Source organism: Marmota flaviventris, chromosome 13 (assembly GCF_047511675.1).
Source record: "Marmota flaviventris isolate mMarFla1 chromosome 13, mMarFla1.hap1, whole genome shotgun sequence".
In the NCBI taxonomy this organism is placed as follows: Eukaryota; Metazoa; Chordata; class Mammalia; order Rodentia; family Sciuridae; genus Marmota; species Marmota flaviventris.
This window is the reverse complement of record NC_092510.1, coordinates 76,879,344-76,901,852: the sequence shown is the minus strand read 5'-3', so window position 1 is coordinate 76,901,852 and position 22,509 is coordinate 76,879,344. Positions and strand designations below refer to the sequence as shown.

Genomic DNA, 22,509 nt, shown 5'->3' with positions numbered 1-22,509 from the left:
TGTGGAACCAACCTAGATGCCCTTCAATGGATGAATGGATAAAAAAAATGTGGCATTTATACACAATGGAGTATTACTCTGCATTAAAAAATGACAAAATCATAGAATTTAGAGGGAAATGGATGGCATTAGAGCAGATTATGCTAAGTGAAGCTAGCCAATCCCTAAAAAACAAATGTCAAATGTCTTCTTTGATATAAGGAGAGTAACTAAGAACAGAGTAGGGTCGAAGAGCATGAGAAGAAGATTAACATTAAACAGGGATGAGAGGTGGGAGGGAAAGGGAGAGAGAAGGGAAAATGCATGGAAATGGAAGGAGACCCTCAGAGTTATACAAAAGTACATACAAGAGGAAGTGAGGGGAAGGGGAAAAATAATACAAGGGGGACAAACGAATGTCACTAAAGGGGGCAGAGAGAGAAGAGGGGAGGGGAGGGGAGGGGAGGGGAGGGGGGATAGTAGAGGATAGGAAAGACAGCAGAATACAACAGACACTAGTATGGCAATATGTAAATCAATGGATGTGTAACTGATGTGATTCTGCAATCTGTATATGGGGTAAAAATGGGAGCTCATAACCCACTTGAATCAAATTGTGAAATATGATATATCAAGAACTATGTAATGTTTTGAACAGCCAACAATAAAAAATTAAAAAAAAAAAAAAAGAAAACAAATGCACTCTTTCTAATATTTGAGGGTGGAAATGAAGACATTCCTGAAAGTATTTCTAATTAGCAATTTCTTCACAGCCACTTTTACTTCTTTGTTCCGTAGACTATAGATAATAGGATTCAACATGGGAGTTAATCCTGCATATACCAAAGCCATAAATTTATCTATTTCCTGTGAATTTACAGCTGATGGCTTCAGGTACATGGAGAGAGCTGTCCCATAGAACAGAATCACCACAGTCAGGTGGGCTGCACAAGTTGAAAAGGCTTTGCTTCGGCCATCCACTGAGCTGATTCTCAGGATGTTGGAGAGAATAAATGCATAAGAGATACAAATCAGCAGCATTGGCATGGGAAGAAGGAACACACTTATTGCCAGCATAATTAATTGTACCACGGAAGTGTTTACACAAGCCAGTTTCAAGATAGCCAGAATTTCACAAGTGAAATGATTGATGATGTTGTTACCACAGAGAGACAGCTGCAACACAGGCACTGTTTCTACCAGGGCAGCGAGGCAGCCTGTCACCCAGGAGCCAGCTGCAATCTGCACACAGACCCTCTTGTTCATGATGAGAGGGCATCTCAGGGGGTTGCAAATGGCCACATATCGGTCATAGGCCATCATGGAGAGGAGTACACATTCAGTGGAGCCCATGGCAAGAGAGAAGTACATCTGAGAGGCACATCCTAAGAAGGAGATAGTGTTTTTCCCTGAAATAAAGTTTGCAAGCATTGGGGTAAGAGCAGAAGAGGTATACCAGATGTCCAGAAAGGAGAGGTTGCTGAGGAAGAAGTACATGGGGGTGTGCAGGTGGGAATCCAGGATAGTGATAGAGATCAAAATTATGTTGCCCAGCACAGTGCTCAGGTACATCAGCAGACACAGCATGAATATGATAACCTCAACTTTGGGGTAATGGGAAAATCCCAGGAAGAAAAAATCTGTTACAGATGTCCAATTTTCCTGGAACATTTTTTATGTTATGTTCATTTATAGATGCACAGATAGGTAAACATCAAATATTATATAGAGAGTGAAGGATTCCCTCTTCACATTTTCTGGCATTTTTTCCTTTATATGAATCTGTGATCTTGCTTAAATGCTTCTCTATGTTGGTGACAGTACTGTAATACATGTTAGAATGATCTGTCATTATTATAATTAATCAGGAAAACCACAGACCCAAACCCAGATTGTTACTTTTGCTGCAAAACATTTTTTGTTTGTTTGTTTTTGGTAATATCAAGACAGAGTGGGAGGAGGGTTAATTTACTAAACACAAGAGAAGAAGAATCAATCTTTTGTTTACTTTCTTTTTCCAAAACCGCATTTGTAACTGATCTATAGCTATTTCATCTATTTACCTTCGAATCATTGAAATGATTTTCTTCCTCTAGTTTGGTAACAGTCTTCTTACTTAGAAAAAGTTCTGTTTTCCAAGTTCACATTCTTCTGCCACTCCTAGAGGTATGTGAAGAATGATTTAGAAGATTCAGTGATTAAAAAAAGATAATAGATCTCCACAGACAAAAATTCACTGAAGATATTGGATATTTAGACACAAGCTCAGATTTTCCTCTTCAAATCCAGGAAAAAGGTGACAGATGATGTCACAGTGGGAGACACATGGTAGATATATCTTTTACATTGTAGAAACATCCTTCAAAAGACCAGCCATTGGTACTGTAAGACAATTTAACCTATTTGTTGCTTTTGAGAAGTTTCTAACTAATGCAGCAAATTAAAATTACCCTTCCATTTGTAAAGTATTTCAAAACTCCAGGGATAATGTCCCATAGATCCAATTATAATCAGTAGTTTATGTGGTCTGATTACAGTGTTATTCAAACAAGTAATAAACATGTTCTTGTCAACACTCTGAGAAAAAGGGGCTTCACTCCTCTCCTGATTGTGTTATAAAATCAGTCAAGCTGGTTAATATTAAGGAGAATGAATAATATTGGTCTTTTCTCCCTTAGATTGAATAAGAGTTTCATAACATGAACGAGATCAAGTTGTACTAGATAGGAAACCCGGAAAAAACAGGGGACTGAGAGCTTAATTTCTATTGCCCCTCATGGCTTAACAGGAAGATTTATGAGAGCAGATGTTCTTCATGGAAAATGCAACTCCGTCTGCTTTAATGAGTGTTTTTCCTTTTAGGAAGTTAACTTCGTCATATTAAGGCATCTTGATCCTTCAGATTTCCACCGAAGGCTCTCTCTGAGTTTTATAATCCCTGTTTACAAGTTGCTTGTTCTCAAAATTAGGCATGGATGGTTAAGAGTGTGTAGTGGTTTGGGGAAAACAAACTGTCAATTTTGTCCCTTTACAATTGTGACTGATAACTTGCTTCTTAAGTAGCAGACTATAATCACAAATATTATTGAATTATTTATGCCACATATTAAATATGTCCTCATTCTCAGAGAAAGCTGTAGATTTGAACTATTGCCAAGATTTTTAAAGCACAACCCCAAATCCCTTCATCATTATATGGTATTTGCAATCAGAATGCATCCTTTGACCCTTTTATTTACTCACTCCCATGGGGATATAACCTGAAAGACCCTGGGATTATGCATATGATTCACTTCTTTAACTCAAGAACAGTGCAGTTCACAGGAGACATGGCCTTTAGTGGGGCAAACACTTTCAGTCCACTATTTCATGTTTTTCATTTAGCACAAGCTGATAATCCTCACTGAGATGCTGCTTAATCATAAAAGGGTAATAGACAATATTTCTCTATCAGGGTTGTTGGGAGTTTGTTAGTAGAGATAAATTATGTAGATCAACAAATATATAGTAAGTACTTGAGTGTTAGATTTTTATCTATTTTGTTTTTTACTTGCTTCAATAAACTAGAAGTAATTCTTGATTCTTTATTCTCCTTATCTCGCATCTGCTCAGATCTTCTGAAAACTCTCAGACTTCTGACTTCTAGTAATTTGCAAAATCCTATAGCCCAGTAGCTTATATCAAACTAATTCTGCTCCTAACAACATATAAGTAGAAGGCACGAAGAGAAAAAGGTAGTAAGAAGATAGACATAAACAAACATATTAATAATAATATTTAGCACAAATAAACCAAAAACCAAAACCAAAGAGAAAGAGACTAGTTTGAAAAAGAAGACCCATATTTATATTATTGTCAAAATTACTCTCTAAATGAAGACATAGATAAATCAATGGTAAAAAAGTAAAATGACAATGACTAAATGAAAGCAAGGTAGAATGACCATATTAATAATAGGTCAATTAACTTCAAGGAGTGGAGCATTCCTAGAAATAAATAATAAAAGGGTGAAATCATCAAGAATACATTAAACATCTATGCAATAAATAGCCTTAATTCACAACTATATATAAAGGTATATATAAAGGAATATATAAAGTCACATTTAGGTATTCTAACTTCTACTTTCAGTAACTGGTAGAGTAAGTAGTCAGAAACTTAGTGTGGTTTAGAAGATTGAAAAATACTTATCAAATGAATTGATTTAATTGAACTTTATAAGATACTATTGAAAAATTTCTGTTTATAAAAGCTTTCCCAAGTGAGTATAGAACATTCACTGGGATATAGTATATGCTGATTCATAAAAGAAGGTCTCAGTAAGCTTCAGAACCTTGAAAACATAGAGAATGTTCTTTGCAAAATTCGAAACCAACATCAGCATCAAAAGTAGAAAATTCCAAAATATTTGTAAATTAATTAATACACTCCCAGCTAAACAATGTGTCAAAGAAGAAATCACAAGTAAAACTAAAATATATTTTGAACTGAATGAACATGAAAATGCAATATATCAAAATTTTTGAGATGAAGCCAAAGTGCTGTTTAGAAAGAAGAAAACAGTGTTAAGTGATTACAGTAAGAAGATTTTGAGTAAATTGTGTAAGATTTCAACTAAAAACATGTTTGGAAAAGCAAAAGAACAAAGTAACTCAAAATAAGTAGAAAAAATAATAAAGGACAGAAATAAGTGAAATAGAAAACAAGATGCAATAGACAAATAAAGTTGAATGTTGAAAGTTTGAACAGAATTATAAAATTAATAAACCTCTAGCTGACTGATCAAGAAAAAGGTAAAAGCACAAACTAAAGGTTTTAGAAATAAAACAGGGATATTCCTGTACTTCCTACAAGTATTTAAAAGAGAATAGGGAACAACATTGACAACTTATTCCAATAAACTCAACAACTTAGACTTGATGGCTGTTTCTTGCAAGGCAGTACTTACAAGAAACAGAAAATCTGAATAGATCTATGACAAGTAAAGAAATCATACTTAAAAACTTACACAGAGCAAACATCAGACCTGGACTGATTTACCAATGAATTATGTAAATGATGAATAAATGATATTATGCTTTTAGAGACACACAAATTCAGCCAACAAAGGAAAGATTTCCATACCAAGAGGGCAAACCTTGTTTATGAGACCAACATACTTGTTATCAGCCAAACCTGATAAGTAGATTAGGATAAAAGAAAATTTTGAAATAATATTCCTCATACATACAGACTTAACAATCTTCAGCAAAATATCAGCAAATTAATATGCCATATGCCATCATGTCAAAAAATTATTTTATCGTGAACAAGTGAGCCCAGACCCCATAAGGGAATGCCAGTGTGATATTTGACTATCCATCAATTACTTATATAATTTTATCAGAACAGAGGTAAAAAATTTACATATCCACAATGCACAGGAGCAAAATCTGATTTTGAATTTTATAAATTCAAAACCTAAGGGGAATTTTTACAGCATGATAAAGAATGTCTACTAAAAATCTGAGCTAGCATCAAACAAAAAGAGTAAAAGTTTTTAGTTTAAAAAACTATGAATTGTGAATTTTTCTTTTCTTGATGGTGACATTTTGGAAGACTTGTCTGAGAAAGCTTTGTCTTCGTCAAGGTAAAACAAATATTCTGAGTGCTTTACGAGAAGCTTTATAAATTAAACATTTGTGTTTAAGTCTGTGTTCTACTTCAAATTGAAAGTTGTATATAATGTAAGAGGTGAATATATAGTTTGTTTCAGCAACAGCTGCTGAAAAAAAAATCCATAAACAAGTTACCTCTAATTTTTGTAGAACTTCTTTAAATTTTGTCTACACTGTCCTGTAGCTTTCAGTATAAAAACCTTGTACATATTCTGTTCATTTTCTCTTACATTTTTAATTCTAATGCAAATAGTTTTTTAAAAGAAATCTTTTCTAATTGTTATTGGTAAATAGGACTTAAGCTGATTTATGTGTTCTAATACATACTGATAGGTTGGTAAATTGTCTTATTATTTTTATTTGTTATTGTGTGGGTTCCTTAGAAGTTTCCATACCTGTTTTAGTTGGTTGCATTCAGAGTCTGGTAGTCTTTGAATAATGACACTTTCCCTCCAACTGTAATTCCTTTTAATTATTTTCTTGCCTAATTGTGTTAGGCAGGGCTCTCAATATAATGTTACACAGAGATGGTGGGTATTCTTTCCTTGCTCTTGATCTTAGGAGGACAAGATTCAGTTTTTAAACTGACTATATAAAACTGTTTCATCTTGGACATATCTCCATATTCAGTGTCTTCTTTCTTCTATCTAATTAGAGGAAATTGAAAAAGATTTTTATCAACATTTCTTTCAACTGTGCCATATCTGAACTCTGATGTTCACTAGTATAAGCATCTGCTAAGCTATATAATGGCTCATTCTTACAGTCTTAGGGACTGCATTAGAACCAATAAATTTATGTTTGTATACATATTTAAAATATAAAATTATGTATTTATTCTATACAACATATATAGAATTTCTCTATGTATGTGTGTATTCTTTTATTAAGTATTAATTACTTATGTGAATATTTGTGAATACTCGAGTATAAACAAAAGAAAACAATAAGAGATAACCAAATGCTAATAAAATAGGGAGTCAAATCTCTTTGAAAAATATTAGGTGATTAAGACTTCAAACTGAGATGGTCCAGCACTGAGGGAGGGCAGAGAGAACTGAGGAGGAGCAGGAAGGAACATCTGAAATGCATCTTGGCTGTCCACTCTAAGAATCAATAGGAAGATTAAAGGTACTGGACTGGAGTGATGGAGAGTGGTCTGGACCTGAACCTGAGATGACCTCAATATGCATATATTGACTTGTATGCTCTAGAATTGAGGACTCACAGAAAGCCTGGGTCCTCTAAAGCAGAGAGATGGGCATGCTATTGTGGTACAAAGAGCATTAGGAAGATGCAGTAAAATTATAAATCTATAGCATGCTGTCACTATATGCCCATCTCTGGTGGTGGCAAAACAAGCTGAAAGCTTAGCAGATACAGAAGCAAAATCAAATGACCCCCTTAAAAGCAATGGTGCTAAGGAAATAAATAAAGTCTAACCACACGTGCTTGTCATGGGCACATCTCTGACAAGTGAAACTCCAGGTGAGGCCAGCAGTGGTCGCAGATACGGTTAAATTAAAGAGCTCCTTTTGCTTAAATGACCCAGGCATTGCAAAACCAACATTTCTAATATTCCCACCCCAATGCCCCCAACACCACCAAATTAAAAAACAAGCAAACAAAAACCAAAATAAAAACAACTCAAGCAAGCAAATAATCAAAGACTATGTTTCTCCTACTTTATATCTGCTCTTAAATAAATCAATTAATGGGCACCAAATTTGAAATGCTGTGTAGGTGCTAGAGAAAATCCATCAACAAATACATGAAAAATGTTCATCATCACTAGCAATTAGAGAAATGCAAATCAAAACCACTCTAAGATTTCATCTCACTCCAGTCAGAATGGCAGCTTTTATGCATACAAACAACAATAAGTGTTGGCGAGGATGTAGGGAAAAACGTCCACTCCTACACTGCTGGTGAGACTGCAAATTGGTGCAGCCAATATGGAAAGCAGTATAGAGATTTCTTGGAAAATATGGAATGGAACCACCATTAGACCCAGCTGTCCCTCTCCTTGGTCTATACCCAAAGGACTTAAAACAGCATACTACAGGGACACAGCCACATCAATGTTTATAGCAGCACAATTTACAATAGCCAAACTGTGGAACCAACCTAGATGCCCTTCAATAGATGAGTGGATAACAAAAATGTGACATTTATACACAACAGAATATTACTCAGCAATAAAAGAGAATGAAATCATGGCATTTGCAGGTAAATGGATGGAGTTAGAGAAGATAATGCTAAATTTAGGAAAAGATAATGCTAAGTGAAGTTAGCCAATCCCAAAAAACCAAATGCCGAATGTTTTCTTTGATATAAAGAGACTGATTCATAGTGGGATATGAAGAGAAAGTATGGGAGGAATAGACAAATTCTAGATAGGGCAGAGGGGTTGGAGGGGAAGGGAGAGGATATGGGGTAATTAATGATGTTGGAATGTGATGATCATTATTATCCAAAAACAGGTATGAAGACACGAGTTGGTATGATATACTATGTATACAACCAGAGATATGAAAAATTGTGCTCTATATATGTAATAAGAATTATTATCCATTCTGCTGTCATTTATAAATAAAAAAAAGAAAGAAAGATACAAACGTTTCTCTGGGCATCCCCTCCTTCTAATCAGGAACATACAATGCAATGGTAGAAGCGCTTATCAGGCACGAAGGTGCACGTGGAACTTCATTATGGTCTAGGAATGGTTTATAAGGAACATCACAGAAGAACTGCTACCAGAGTTAAACTGGGAAAGTTAAGAGCAGCCCAATGAGCAACTGAAAGAAAAACATTCCAGGCAGGAACAATAGGATGTATTTAAACTTGAAGTTGTAAAATGTCATTTGCATTTAGGAAAAGATAAGTAAACTGGTGTGACTGGGTCATGAAAGAGGCCCAGGGTAAATCTGGAATTGTCACATGACGGAGTCCATGCTGACTAAAGGGCTTGCTAGTTAACATTTTAGGTATTAAAGAGAGATTTTTACCAGTGGAACAGCAATATCAACACATCTTGAATTTTTAAATAAATCACTTTGGTGGGATTTGGAGATGGGAATGAAAATGACTTAAGACTGAAATTAAAACTTTTAATCAAATGGGAAGACTTGGAGATCTGGTACAGTAAGTCATTCAGCAATATGTATGTCTTGGGCTAGGGCGTCATCTGCTGTTCATTGTACAGTATAACTGGATTCAAGGAGTTGGAACAACAGTTGAATACAGTTTGAGAGAACTGTGAAAATATTAAAATGAGCTCTCAGTCAAGATTATAATGTGGCCTACCAGGTGCTTAAGTAATGCCCTGTTTGACTCTCTTTAGAAATTCCTGGGCATAATACTCAAAACATATTGATAAAGAGCACAGGTAAGCTGGATGCTGAAGGATCTACTTGCATGGTAATTCTGGAGGGAAGTGATCTGATCACTATGTGGGGTAAGGGAGAAAACAATTGTTCATTCATGGGTGAATATAATTCTGGCTGAGAGATTATCCTGCCTTCCCCAAAGTGACTCAGGATCAAAGGAAAGACAACTTCTAAGAAGTAAGATTGCTAATTAAATTAAAGACACCCATGGATTCTTTCAAATTTTCTATTGGAAAAAAAGCATCAAATGAAGATTAGAATTTATTGCACAGGAGACTGTATTTGTTTGCGAGGGCTGCCATAATAAAACCCTAGAGCCTGGGTAGCTTAAGCTACAAATATTTATTTTCTCACACTTTTGGAGACTAGAACTCAAAGGTCAAGGTGTTAACAAGCTGGGTTTCTTCTGAGGCCTCTCTCCATGCTTATAGACAAGAGTCTCCTTTTGGTGTGTTCACATGGTCATTTCAATGTGTGCCTGTGTCTCCCCTCTCTTTTTCTCTCCCTCCACATTTCTTCCTCTCATGAGGACACTAGTTTTATTGGATTAGATCCCTAAAGGCCTCATTTTAACATAGTCACCTCTTCAAAGACCTTATCTCTGAATATGTTACATTCTGAGATACGGGGGTCAGGCCTTTGAGAAACAAAATTCAGATCATGTCAGAAGCTGTGGTGACTTGGCACTAATTCCGTACTAAGCATTTCACAAGTCTTCAGGAACATACCGATAGTCTGTTTTTAAGGCTAGTAACTTGAATGTGGGGACAGGCTTTGGGCTCTGTGAGATATCCAAGCCACCAAAATTCATACTGATCTGCTCTCCAAGTTTCTCCCTTGGTACCAGAGAGCACAGCCATCTAGCAAATTTTCTTGTGCTTTTCTAGAACTGGAGTTAGTCATTGTTGAAAATGGAGTACACAGAATTGTGATTTTCCCAACATTTTCCACCTAGACAGCAGGCATTGTCTCAAAACCAGTTGACAGGGAACTCAAGGTGGGAGGGTTTTGATGTAGTATCTTTTTCACTTCCCAGTATAATTTTCAGGTGGTCAGAATTCTCTAAGGATAGTGCAGAAGCCAGAATAATAATAATAAAAAATATGTCTAAAACACATTTCCAAAGAACAAAGTAAAAGAAGTGGAGTCAAATAAATCATTGGAACAAAAAGTAGTTTACAGCCTGAACCAGGAAAGTCATGGGAAATGAGATCTAAACACTAGAAGATCCAAATGGATGGGGGTGGGAGGAAGCTATATTAGTGGAAAGAGTAACCACAGAGGAATGAGACTTGAACAGCAAAGGCAGAATATGTTCTTTTAAATAGATCCTTAGTTCTGACTTCCTTATGTCACATGATGACCTTGTCTGTGGAACAGATGTCTTAGTCTGTTTTGTATTACTATTACAGTAACTGGAGTGCAGCAGTGACCAAAAAGTGGTTTGTTAGTGAATGAATATTTCATCACAAAGATTATGTTCCTGCAAATTGGCACAAGGTAGCAGGCAAGGAAAGTCTGTGTTCGCCTGCTCTGTGTACCTCTACTGTCTGAATTCTGAAATACTGCATCTGGGGTTTTATTATGGCAGCCCTCGAAAACAAATACAGTCTCCTGTGCAATAAATTCTAATCTTCATTTTATGCTTTTTTTTTCCAGTAGAAAATTTGATTGTGGCAGAGTTTTTATTTGTCAAGTATCTCTCCTTAAAGCCAGGGGCAAGTCCTGGAAGAGTTTAAAATTTAAGCTTTAGGATGTTATAATCCTCTATTGGCGCTAGATGGCAGAAAAGACACACTTGTCTTCAAAGCTCCTTACACAACTACTTTCTCAGAATAGAAATTCATTGGTTTTTCTACCTATGTTTATGGATATTCACAAATAGGAAAAAAATGTTACTTATATTTTTGCTAAAATTATTTTTCAAACAAAGTAAACTAAACAACCCCCCCAAAACAAAGTGAACTATTAAAGAGCATAGCTAGTCTCTTACATCAAAAATGAAATACTAAGAAATAAGTATGTGCTCAGCATTGAGTTGGATGCTCCGGGGAACAGAAATAAGCATAAGGCTTTGTTCCTAACAGTCTCTCTGACATTGTGCCTGTCAACAGCTGCCTTTCCATGCCATTGCATAGGGTAGAAACAGGGAAGCTCCACGTGAAGCTGCTGTGGTCACTTGCTGTTTTGTGTGATCAAGAGAGAGCCAGATAGGACACAGTGTAGATTCCCAAGGTAAGTGATTTTCAAAGCTCCAGCCAAAGCAGAACTTAGGCCTGTCCCATAGCATGGCTTCAGCGGGATAGAGCAGGGGAATGTCCTGCACTGATCACACAGACACTGTTGTTTCTAATGACGCTAAAGAAGGTGGATTAGTTTTCTGGGGCTGTCATAACAAAGTACTACACACTGGGTGTTCTTAACAACAGAAACTGATTGTCTCAACAGCTCTACAGGCTGGTAGTCCTATTCCAGGGTTGGCTCTTTCTGAGGGCAAAAGAAACTGCTCTTTGCCTCTCGCCTGGCTCCTGGTGGTGTGCTGGCATGCTTATCAGTCCTTGGTTTGATGAAGCATCACCTCAGTCCTTCCCTTCATCTCTATATGAAGTTCTCCATAGACGGGAGAACTCATCTCTGTGTGCAGATTTTCTCTTTGTATAGGGAGAGCAGTCACATTGGATCAGGGATTGCACTACTCTAGTATGATTTCATCTTAATTAATTTAATCTGCAGCGACTCTACTATGACTGTATTTCCAAATAAGGTCACATTCTGAAGTACTAAGGAGTATAACTTCAACATAGAATATTTGGGAGAAAAAAAATCAACTCACAAAGAAGAATTTAAAACTATGACCCTAGAGGAGATTATAAGTATTCTCTGGTTGATTCTTTTTCCTTTTCTTTTTCTTCATGAGTATATAAATTTTATGAGATGGTCAGAGTGGCTACTGTTATAATTTTGATATGAGTTGTCCCTTAAAGGTTCCTGTTTATACAAGAATACCTATAGGTTAGGATTAGGATTAATTGACTAAAACAAAAATTGGCACTAAGAGTGGGGTCCTTGCTGTGACTAACAAGACCATGTGGTTCAGAAGACTTTGGCAATTTGCTGGAGGAATTTGGAAAAGCTTGAAAATTCAAGCTGCAAAAGTCTTAGAATGTTGTAAGCAGAGGTTAATGGGCAATTCTGGTGGGAGCTCAGAAGACTAGAATGCCAACAGGGATGCAGGATGGCTCATGAAGTTTCAGAGAGGAATGAGGATTCTATTGCAAATGAAACTCAGGCCATTTTTTTTTATATTCTGGTAAAAAACTAGTCTACATTTTGTCCTTGTCCTATGAATTTGTATGAGGCTAAATTGGAAGGTGATTATTCTGGCATAGGAAATATCAAGGCAGCATAGCAGTCAGTCAGTGCCATGGATATTGCTTGCAGCTTTTAGTCAGGCTTACTGTGAGACTCTGGAATAAGTAGAGCCAAAGGATTTCAAAAACTTGCTATTTGGCTGGAAAAGTGCATGTATAACTGGAACCAGGAAAAGCAAGCTTGTTAAAGAGATGATAGATTCTAAAGAGATGCTAAATACTTTCAGAGACACTAGGAAAGAAGTTTTGAGGGCATCTCAGGAATTTGCAAGATCACATCCACTGCAGGCTTCAGAGAAGAGATAATGGGGGGTGCCCTGCTTGCACAGGGGAGCCTAGGAAGTTGTTTCATCATGTAAACTATGCAAGCACTCAGAGGCCACTGCAGCCATGATTACAGGGATCCCATGTTCTGTGTGAGCTGGTAGCACAGCTTCTCATTATCCATTTGGTCCTGGTTCTGCCGAAATACAGGATGCTGAAATTAAGGGGTCATGGAGGCTTCCACTGAGATTTCAAAGAAAGACCTGAGAGGCCAGACAAAGTGTAGCAGGGTTAGAGTACCTGTGGGCATCCCCTGAGAGGGCAATACATAAAGTTGTAAAGGTGAAACTGAACCTGGAATGGAGATCCCAAGAATTAAGTAATGCCAATATTGAGTACTGCTAAAGAAAGCTGATGGCTATAGAAAGAGCCAGGCTAAAAGAGAGGCCATGTGCACTGAAATAGGCAAGGCCAAGGAGACAGGGCTGCCTAAGCCCTCTGGAAAGCACACCTCACATCTATATGTCCTAGATGCTGTATGGGGAGTTATAGGGCCTATTTGCCTGGCTGGGTTTTGGTCTTGCTTTAGTCTCATCCCTTTTTCTTTTCCTCCTATTCTTCCCTTTTGGAATGGAAACATTTACTCTGTGCCACTGTATATTGGATATATGTGATTATACATAATTTGCTTTTGATTTTTACAGGATCTCAAAGACTAAATTTTGCCTTCAGTCTCAAAAGAGATTTTTGACATGGACCTCGGGCAATAATAAAACTGTTAAGACCATGGGACTATTGGAGATGAATTAAATGCACTTTTCTTTTCTTTTCTTTTTGTATTAGCGATTGAACCTAGAAGAACTTTACCCCAGTCCCTCCCTTTTTAAAATTTTAACACAGTGTCTTGTTAAGTTGCTTAGGGCCTTGCTAAATTGCTGAGGCTGGCTTTGAATTTGCAATCTTTCTGCCTCAGCTTCCTGAGCTGCTGGGAAGCTATTATACGTGTGTGTCACTGCCCCCAGCCAAAATACATTTTGCTTTGTGAGATGGGCATGAATTGGGCAGGGTGGGGGCAAGTGCAGAATGTTATGGTTTGGGTATAGGATATCCCCCCCAAACTACTGTGTTTCTACAGGAATATTCAGAGGTGAAATGATTGGAGTGTGAGACTTGTAACCTAATCAGTCCATCTTTGTTTGAATGTACTGGGTGGTAACTGTAGGTGGGTGGACCATAGCTGGAGGAGATGGGTTATTGGGGGAGTGCCCTGGAATGCTACATCTTCCTTGCTGCCATGAGAGGGCCAGCCTTCTTCCACTATACCCTTCCCCATAATGTCCTGCCTCACCTTAGTCTCAGAGCAATGAAGTTGACTGTCTATGAGACCTCTGATAACTATGAACCAAAATAAACTTTTCCTCCTCTAAGTTGTTCTTGTCTGATATTTTGGTCACGGCAAAGCAAAAGCTGACTAAAACAGCTACTCTATAGAAATGTATGAAATGCATCATTAAATTTTTATGCTAAAAAGCAATCATGACTTCCTTCCTTTTTTTTCTTTCTTTCTTTTCATGTGATGATGTACTTAGGTTTAGTGCACAACTGGAAAATACTGAATCAGTAGAAAATAGGATGTGCATAAAAGTAGGATAAGATAGAGGAGACAGTTTATAATTTATCAGAATACTAGCTCTCATGCATTATGCTTTAGAGAAAAAAATAGCATATAGTCTTTTAAGTTAGGAAAAACCAAGTTTCATATGAAATATTCTAAAGTCTCTTGACAAATAAATAGGCTTTTATTTTATTTTTTTAGTTTTGAAGGGCAGTGGCAAGAAGTTTCTTATAATGGCATTCTGTATTCTATTGGTTACCTGGATAAGGTCCATTAGGAAATTCCGTGACCTATAGCAGCCAATCTGGCCACTAGGAAGAATGCCCAAAAAGAGGATGTTAGTAAGTGATCTGCCTTAGCAATAATATGAGTCAGCACACTGTATAGCAACTGGATCTTAGTGCTGTATTAGATTTGCCTTCATGTCTTATGTTATTTGCATTCTACATATTTAGAAAAATATTTTGTCCCCCTTTAATAAATACAATGTACTTTTAAGGAATATTTTCTATGTGAAAGGCTAAGTTTTAGCCCAGGGAGCATTGAGCTGGATAAATTATAATCTCTGTCTTTAGGGGGAACATCACCCCATGAAGGTCAACTCTTCCAACAACTTAGATACACAGGTGTGCTTTTCAGCAGCATGAACATCCTGAATGTCCACTGAGACCAGTGTCAGAATCCAGAACAAAGGTTGGACACTCCACAGGTATTTGATGGGGACACCATGCCCACTGGTAGGTAATTCCTATGCGTGTATAATTGGCTCTTTTCTCAAACCTCATTGACCATTCTGCTAGCCACATTCATGGGTCAGGCATATGAGGGTGGGCATAACACCTGGATTGATCTTTGAGCATATTTGCTGAGTATGATTGTCATCATGATGAGTGTCCTCTTTCCCAATGAAGGACAAGTCTAAAATGTCCTCTATTAACCTTAATGTGCTCATTAATTTTCCAATTGATCAGCATTCTCAAATAACATTATATTAATACTTAACTCTTCTTTTACTGGCTTAAATTTATTCCTCAAATTCTCAATTTTGCTTCATCGGATGGCTTTTTAATATATGAAATAATGCATTCCTACTTATAAATGTATAATCTATCAACATAAGGAAATTCTTCCTAATTTATATTCCAGGTTGGCTACTTTTGCAGGGAAAACTGCGTCTTTCAGGTGCTCTGATGATGGAAGAGCTACTGGAGATGTGAGACTACCAGTGTGAAAAAACAAAACTGAAAAGCTGGGTGAGAACTGCCAAGAAAAAGCATATATTCCTAGAATCAGCAACAGGAACCCTTGTATTGAGACATAGTCAAAACCTGAGTGAAAATACAATTAAGATACAGGCCCAGCAAGACACCACAGGACGCAAGAAAGACTCTCTTTTGTTTCCACTCACACTCACTGTCACCAGCACTTGGCACACTGGTAATGCCCTGAAGACATGTGTCCTCTGATTGTGTGAATGCATGGAAATAGCTGCAATAGTTAACTCAGTCATTTGGAAATTGAAGGCCTATAAGAGCTATAAAAAGGGCCAAGAGTTTATTTGATAAAAAAAATTGTGTGCAGGTCACAAGAGACTACAGGTCCAGACTATTTTATTATTGATTTTATTTCAGTTACTTATTTTGGGTACTGACGATTGAACCCTTTGGGGCTTTTCCACTGAGCTCCTCTCCCAGCCCTTCTTATTTTCTATTTTGAGTCAGGGTCTTGCTAAATTGTTGAGGTTGACTTTGAACTTGTGATCCTCAGCCTCCTGACTCACTGGGATTATAGACATGTGCTACTATGCCCAGTTTATTAATTTTATTTTTAAGGACAAATTATTTAGAAATTGATAATACTTGAGGTATTGGCTTCATAATTAAATCAAATCGAATTAAATTTGCTAATTTGTAAATCAATACACCAGAAAAGTTGATATCATAAAATAAGTTTATATTCTCTGTAATCTTAACTTGTTATTAATTCTCCAGATAGGTGAACATGATGTGCCTGTCCAGCACATGGAATTTATTGCATTATCTAGTATAAAGTAACCTTTTATGATTTAAAATTGAAGAAGAAATGTCCCCAAAGTAGTAATTTCAAATAAAAATCAATGAAAACTTTTTTTTTTTTTTTGGTACTCCGAATGGAGCCAAGGAGTGCACTCTCACTCATTTATACTCTCAACCATTTTTATTTTTTAGTTTGAGACAAAGTTTCACTAAGTTGCTGAGGCTGGTCTCAAACTTGCCATCCTCTTGCCTCAGTACTTCCAAGTTGCTGAGATCACAGGAATGTTTCATTGTATTTGGCAAAAAATTTTTCTTAGAGAAAACTTTACACTATAATGGTAAGTGTGAATCTTCTATTTAGTGTAACTAGAGCTCCAACGAGGTACCAAATACCCCGACAATGCAAGTTTTTTTCTGAACTGTATTCATTGTTTAAAAATATTTTTTTACCATTTTGATACAAAATACTATTATATATTATAGATCACTATTAATAGAAACAAGGAGTTTGTTTTATTAAACTTTTATTAGAAACAAAATCTTTCCCACTATTAGAAAGATCAAAAAATGTCTAGCTTTTAAAATTCTTTAATTTCATAAATATTAATGCTGTTTAAGAGCTTAATAAAAAAAAAACACTTAAAAGAGATTCAATTCATGGAGGACATTAGTAATAAAAAGAGGTCATTGATACTGATATCAGGTTTGTTCTAAGGTCATAGAGCCTCATTATTACTTAAGTGTTTTGACATATGTTGACATGTTTAACTTGTTGAAACGCATTTAAGTATTTCTATAAGTCATCTACTAAAGGCTAGACAAGACTACCTGTAACAACAAATATCCTTGGGAAATGGCTGTAAACTTTATCAGGAGGTCACATGACAAGGGATCAGAGTTGCTAGTCCTGAAGTATGAAATGAGAATATGTTACATGTCCTAGTGAAACCAGTACACATTGGTGCTGTCATTTCTATAGGAGTCATGATGAGGTGTCTTCAATGTTTGTAGGTCAAATCATATTCTGTAAAGGTAACTCACAGTATTTAATACTTCATTCATATACAGTCAAAAACCAATAGCTTACAAACTAGTCCAAAGATAAATAACTGAGTTATAGACATTACCCAAGCTTTACTAAAGAGACCAGGTTATAAGAAGACAAACATGTTACTGAATTATCTTCAAATGTGAACCTTCCAATTAACGAAAGAATAATCTTTTCTGCTTGAGTCTAAAAAGAAGGAAGATAGAGAAGAAACTGTCTGACCACTAGAAAATGAACAGGATTGAGTGACAGGGAGAGACCATTAACTTTTGTACATCTTTTTTGGAATATTCTTCAAGAGCATCTTTGCATTTGTTCTGATTTTTGTTTCTGAGCCAACTTATAACAACACATTCATTTCCAAACTACCTAAGCATCTGGGACTTAATATCAGGAAAAGAGTATCCTGAATTTGTTGGGAGTATTCATTCTTCCATGATAAATTAATAAATCTCTTAAGTATCTACTATCTATCTCTTGAGCATTCAGTTTTTATGAACTAGCTCCTGGCACATTAAACTCCATATTTAACTTTTGGCATATTAAATTCCACTTTCTGGGACTGAAAAGTGAAAGGCCAGACTCTGGGCCCTTTGAATGTCCTGACAGAGGAGGTTCTGAAGCCCTGTGTGGGCCCACTTCCTGTTTGCCTCTCTGATAAAGTCCTTCTTCTACAATCACCATGTTCTAATCACAAGCATCCAATGATTAGTATGTAACTTTAAACATCCAAAATTTCTTAGAAATATATTTTTTCTACATATCTTAAAACAGATCTACCCACTTAAAAGTATGTGGTTGACATTTGAAACAAATGTATGATATATGTTATGTCAAGATTAATGTAATGTTTTGAGCAACCAATAAATTTCTGATGTTAAAAAAAAAAAAAGAAAACTAGGCATCATGAATGAGTCAGCAGAGATTGCGAACAGTAGAATAAGACCTATGTAGTGTTTAGATACTGGAGTTACTAAAAAAAAAGATAAATATATCTGTTTAAATAAATAGAAGAGAATTTGAAAACATGAACAAGAGAGCTTCTCAGTGAGAAGACACCTCATCATGACTCCTATAGAAATGACAGCACCAATGTGTACTGGTTTTACTAGGACATGTAACAAAACATGAGCAGAGAGCTTCTCAGTGAGGAGTGTCCACAGCTGTTGCCACCATTTCAGGCCCAGTACATGTGCTTGAGAACAGAACTGACCAGCTGTGTGGGAAGTCAGTGGAGTAGCAATGATGTCTCAGCACATTGGTGCAAAGGTACACATGGCGTCACTCCCACTCAGAAGAGTGGAGTCTCCTCCGATTCCAAACAGAAGATCAGGAGTTTGGGTTCATTACTTGCTTTACTAAAATTCTACAAAATGCACAGTTTGGGTACTACAATGTTGATAGTACCAGCTTCTAGGTTCAGGCAAGGAGGTGGAGTGATTCTCAGGCAAGAAGGGTCAGAAAATGTACAGTCTGATCCCACTTAGCCTTTAATGAGAGTGGTGGGGGAGATCTTGCCTTTAAGAGAGGAGACAAACTGAGATTTCAGAAAAAGTCTGAAGAACAGAGTAAAAAAGAGAAGGCAAGATGGGAAGCAGTCTAGCTCTTTATAGTGAGACATATAGGCCTGCCACCATTTTAGTAGTGGCTCTTATTTGAGGTCATGAACCAGTAAAGTTCTCGAGGATTAGTTCTTGGGATTAGTGTGAGTGGTCAAAGGGAAGGAGTATGAATGCCAAACAAGGTCACTTCCTATTCATTCATGCTCCTCTGTTAGATCAGCATGACCACATGAGGACATTGGCTCAATAAACAGTTTTGCTGAAAAAAAAAAGTATGTGGTTGAGTTAAGTTTCCCTTATAAAGCTTGTAGTTTGCAAGGCATGTTTTAATACCATGCATCCTAGCATACCAGTTTAAGACCTCCTTGTAGAGCCCAGCTTGACCACATCACATCCTGTCTTTATATCTCAGTTCTTGCAGGCTTTATAATGGAAAGAGCTTGTCCATGTGCAACAGTTCAATGGATCTGTATAATAAAAACAACAGCAAAAAACTGTGATTATTATCAGTTAGCCAGATTCTGGGTACTTTCAAGCACATTTAATTATCTAATTAGCTCTTCACCCTGTGAAACAATTTCCACTTTACAGATTAAATAATAGAGGCTTTTGATAATTAAATAACTTGTTCAGAGTCACAGTGGCAAATTTATAGTTTAAAGTTAGACATATCTGATTCCAAGACAGCCAAATTTATAGTTTAAAGTTAGACATATCTGACTCCAAGACAGCCACGGCCTGCTGTCTCTCTCTAATTAGTAAATGATTTTAATAGAGATCTTTTACTAGTACAATAACTTTCTGGCAAGAAAAAACTCCTATATTGCAAATGACCTAGATGTTACAAGGCAATAGACCTCACCAATTAAGAAAAGAGAAAACAGAATGTAGCATGTAGTAATTGAACTGATTTAGAATTTCTTAATAGAATTCCATTTAACTAACAAATTTTTGATTATTAATTAACGGGACCATGGTGGGGCTGGGTTGATTGTCTATGGCTTAATTGCTCTAGGGCTCTTTGCTCTGGCAGGCTTTTCACAAACACATTTAAAGTTGAGATCATTATCTGCTGTCTGCGGAGGGCTACTAGATTTACCATTTTAGACTGAGTATTCTCAATAGTTCAAGGTCTAATAAAAGAATAAGATAAATACAATTGCAATGAAATGTGTTGTTACAACCATATTAACAAATTGTTGTTTGAACCAGAGGTAATGACAATGAATTACCTGGGCTCCTGGGAATATTTTGCCGGTGAGAAAATATCATTTGTGTCAGGTCTAAAAAGGATTGATGAGAAGTTTGCTGGGTGAAAAAAAAAATGAATATAGAGAAGAGCTTTTCAGTAAGTGGACTCGGGTACCACGAAAACATTTTTGACCTATGAAAAAATTTTGTAAGTCCATAGAATAAGAAATTCAGTGTGGTTGTCTGTTGTTGTTGTTATTTTGTTTTGTTTTGTAATTATGAACACATTGTCTAGCGGTTAAGATAGGTACCTTGTAGGTCAGTCCCAGATTATGGTGTTTGATGTACTAAAGTTCTGGGCTCTTTGTGGCTTACAGATATGGTCAGTGTGTGACTGCTAGTCTAAAGGAAAAGACTGGAGGAGACAGATTTAAGTCCCTCACTCTAATTAGGCTCTAATTTTAAAACACAATTATCCCAGCTTTCTAGACTTTGATTAGACTCTACTTCAGGTCATGTTCAGGGGATGCAGGGCATTCACACTGAACATTCTTTGACAGAAGATTGTCATTGTGTGTTTAACAGACCAGTGTAGCTTCAGAATCTGGAAGGCTGGCTAAGAATGCTGATTTCTGGGTCCTAGAATTCTGACCTATTATTGTAAGGTCAATACCCAGGAATCTAAGTTGTTAACAAACACTCAGAGGAATTCCATTATATATGTAAATGTGTAGAACCGTGACCTATAGCATAAAATTCAGAAGGATACAGTTACATTGTATTGGAACTCTTTTCATTCAAACATTTTCTTCGCTTTAGGATAAAACATACTCCTAGACAATGTATTGATAATATTAACATAGAATTAAATGATCAGTTTCTAGATCTAGAGATGAAATACAATATACCTTAAATTTGTGTATATTAAGAGCAAAAGTTACAATGTGACAGTCCATTCCATTGGATTTGCCCACTTAAGTGTTTATTTTGGGTTTACAGTCTAACTTATTTTTTTAAAAAATATTTTGTTTTAGTTGTAGTTGGACACAATACCTTTATTTTTTTTATTTGTATGTGGTACTGAGGATCCAACTCAGCACCCTACACGTGCTAGGTGAGAGCTCTATCACTGAGCCACAACCGCAGCACTTATAGTCTAATTTCTAAAAGTTTAAATTAATTCCCACCTTTAAACATGGGGATATGTTTGTTACATAATATATTGTGTTCACACAATGCAATGTATAGCTGGAGATGGTTGGGGGATGCCTCTTTTGGGAAAGAGTGTAGGATCTTCAGTTTTTCATAGATCCCACCCAGCCTGCTCCACACTGGACCTGTGTTTGGACTATAGAAATTGTCCTGTCTCTGTCGGGGAGACTGAGCCATAGCTGACTACTCCATGCCTTCCAGTTGTACCCCTGCTCTTCTCGTGTTCAAGTATTGCCAACTATTGGGAAGTAGTTGGACAAAGACCTTCATTCCTCTATATCTTTGCACATGCTGTTACTTACATCTCACTTTGCCAATTTCATATTCTTGGTAATACTTTAAGATTGTGACACTTGTGGCAAGTGTCATATCAACTGTGCAATCTTCCCAGACTTCTCCAAGACTCCTGTAGGAATTCCTTCTCTGTACATTTTAAGATCCTTATAAAACTCTCTGTACCTCTTATCACCTTGTCATGTAATCATGACATTTACTTAAACATCTCCACTAGTACACCATGAGTTTATTCAGTACTTCACATTCAAAAGAATTTTTTACCTAGGTTTAAGGTAGAAAGGATTTTCTGGAGCCTACAGTTAACCGGAGGATCAAAGAATCACCCAGATCAAATTTCTTAATTATCTCAGTAGTAAAAAAAAAAAGTGTTATTATTTTGAAGAATGCATAATTATTTTGATTTAACCTAGAAATATTTAGGCAGAGTTCATTAAGTAGGTGCAGTGTATTTTTTAAAATTTCATTATTATGATTACCCTTCTGAATTGAAGTTGAATGTATCATAGGGGACCTAAAAGCCTACTTCATTAAAATTCTTCCTATCCTAATGTACTGCAGCTACATCTTAGCTAAATGCAATTTGTGATAATTTCTTAGAAGAAAATCCTGTTCTATATTTAAGTATAGACTTATCTAACATTGAAATCACAGTAACTCTGAATTCTGTAAAATAGGCTATTGCCCAGTTCATAATGATACATTTTCAGTTATACTATCATTTTCAACATTCCATTTCTCCCAAATATTATCTAAAGATTTTTTTTCCTGTTCCTGAATGTACTTATTAGTTTCTCCCTCTCTTTTTTGGCCAAATGCCTTGTAGGTTTTAATTAATTCCTTCTACAATATTTGCATGCTATGATTTTCTTTAATTTATTCTGTCTACACTCTTGCCTTATTTAATTCAAG

General features: G+C 36.3%; 1 protein-coding gene across 1 annotated transcript; it reads right to left on the bottom strand.

Moving 5' to 3' along the window:
• Positions 1–687: 687 nt before the first annotated feature.
• On the bottom strand, positions 688–1,650 carry Or13f1 (olfactory receptor family 13 subfamily F member 1). The gene has a single exon (XM_027942996.3). It carries the CDS (start codon positions 1,648–1,650, stop codon positions 688–690), a length of 963 nt encoding a protein of 320 aa, XP_027798797.3.
• Positions 1,651–22,509: the final 20,859 nt, after the last annotated feature.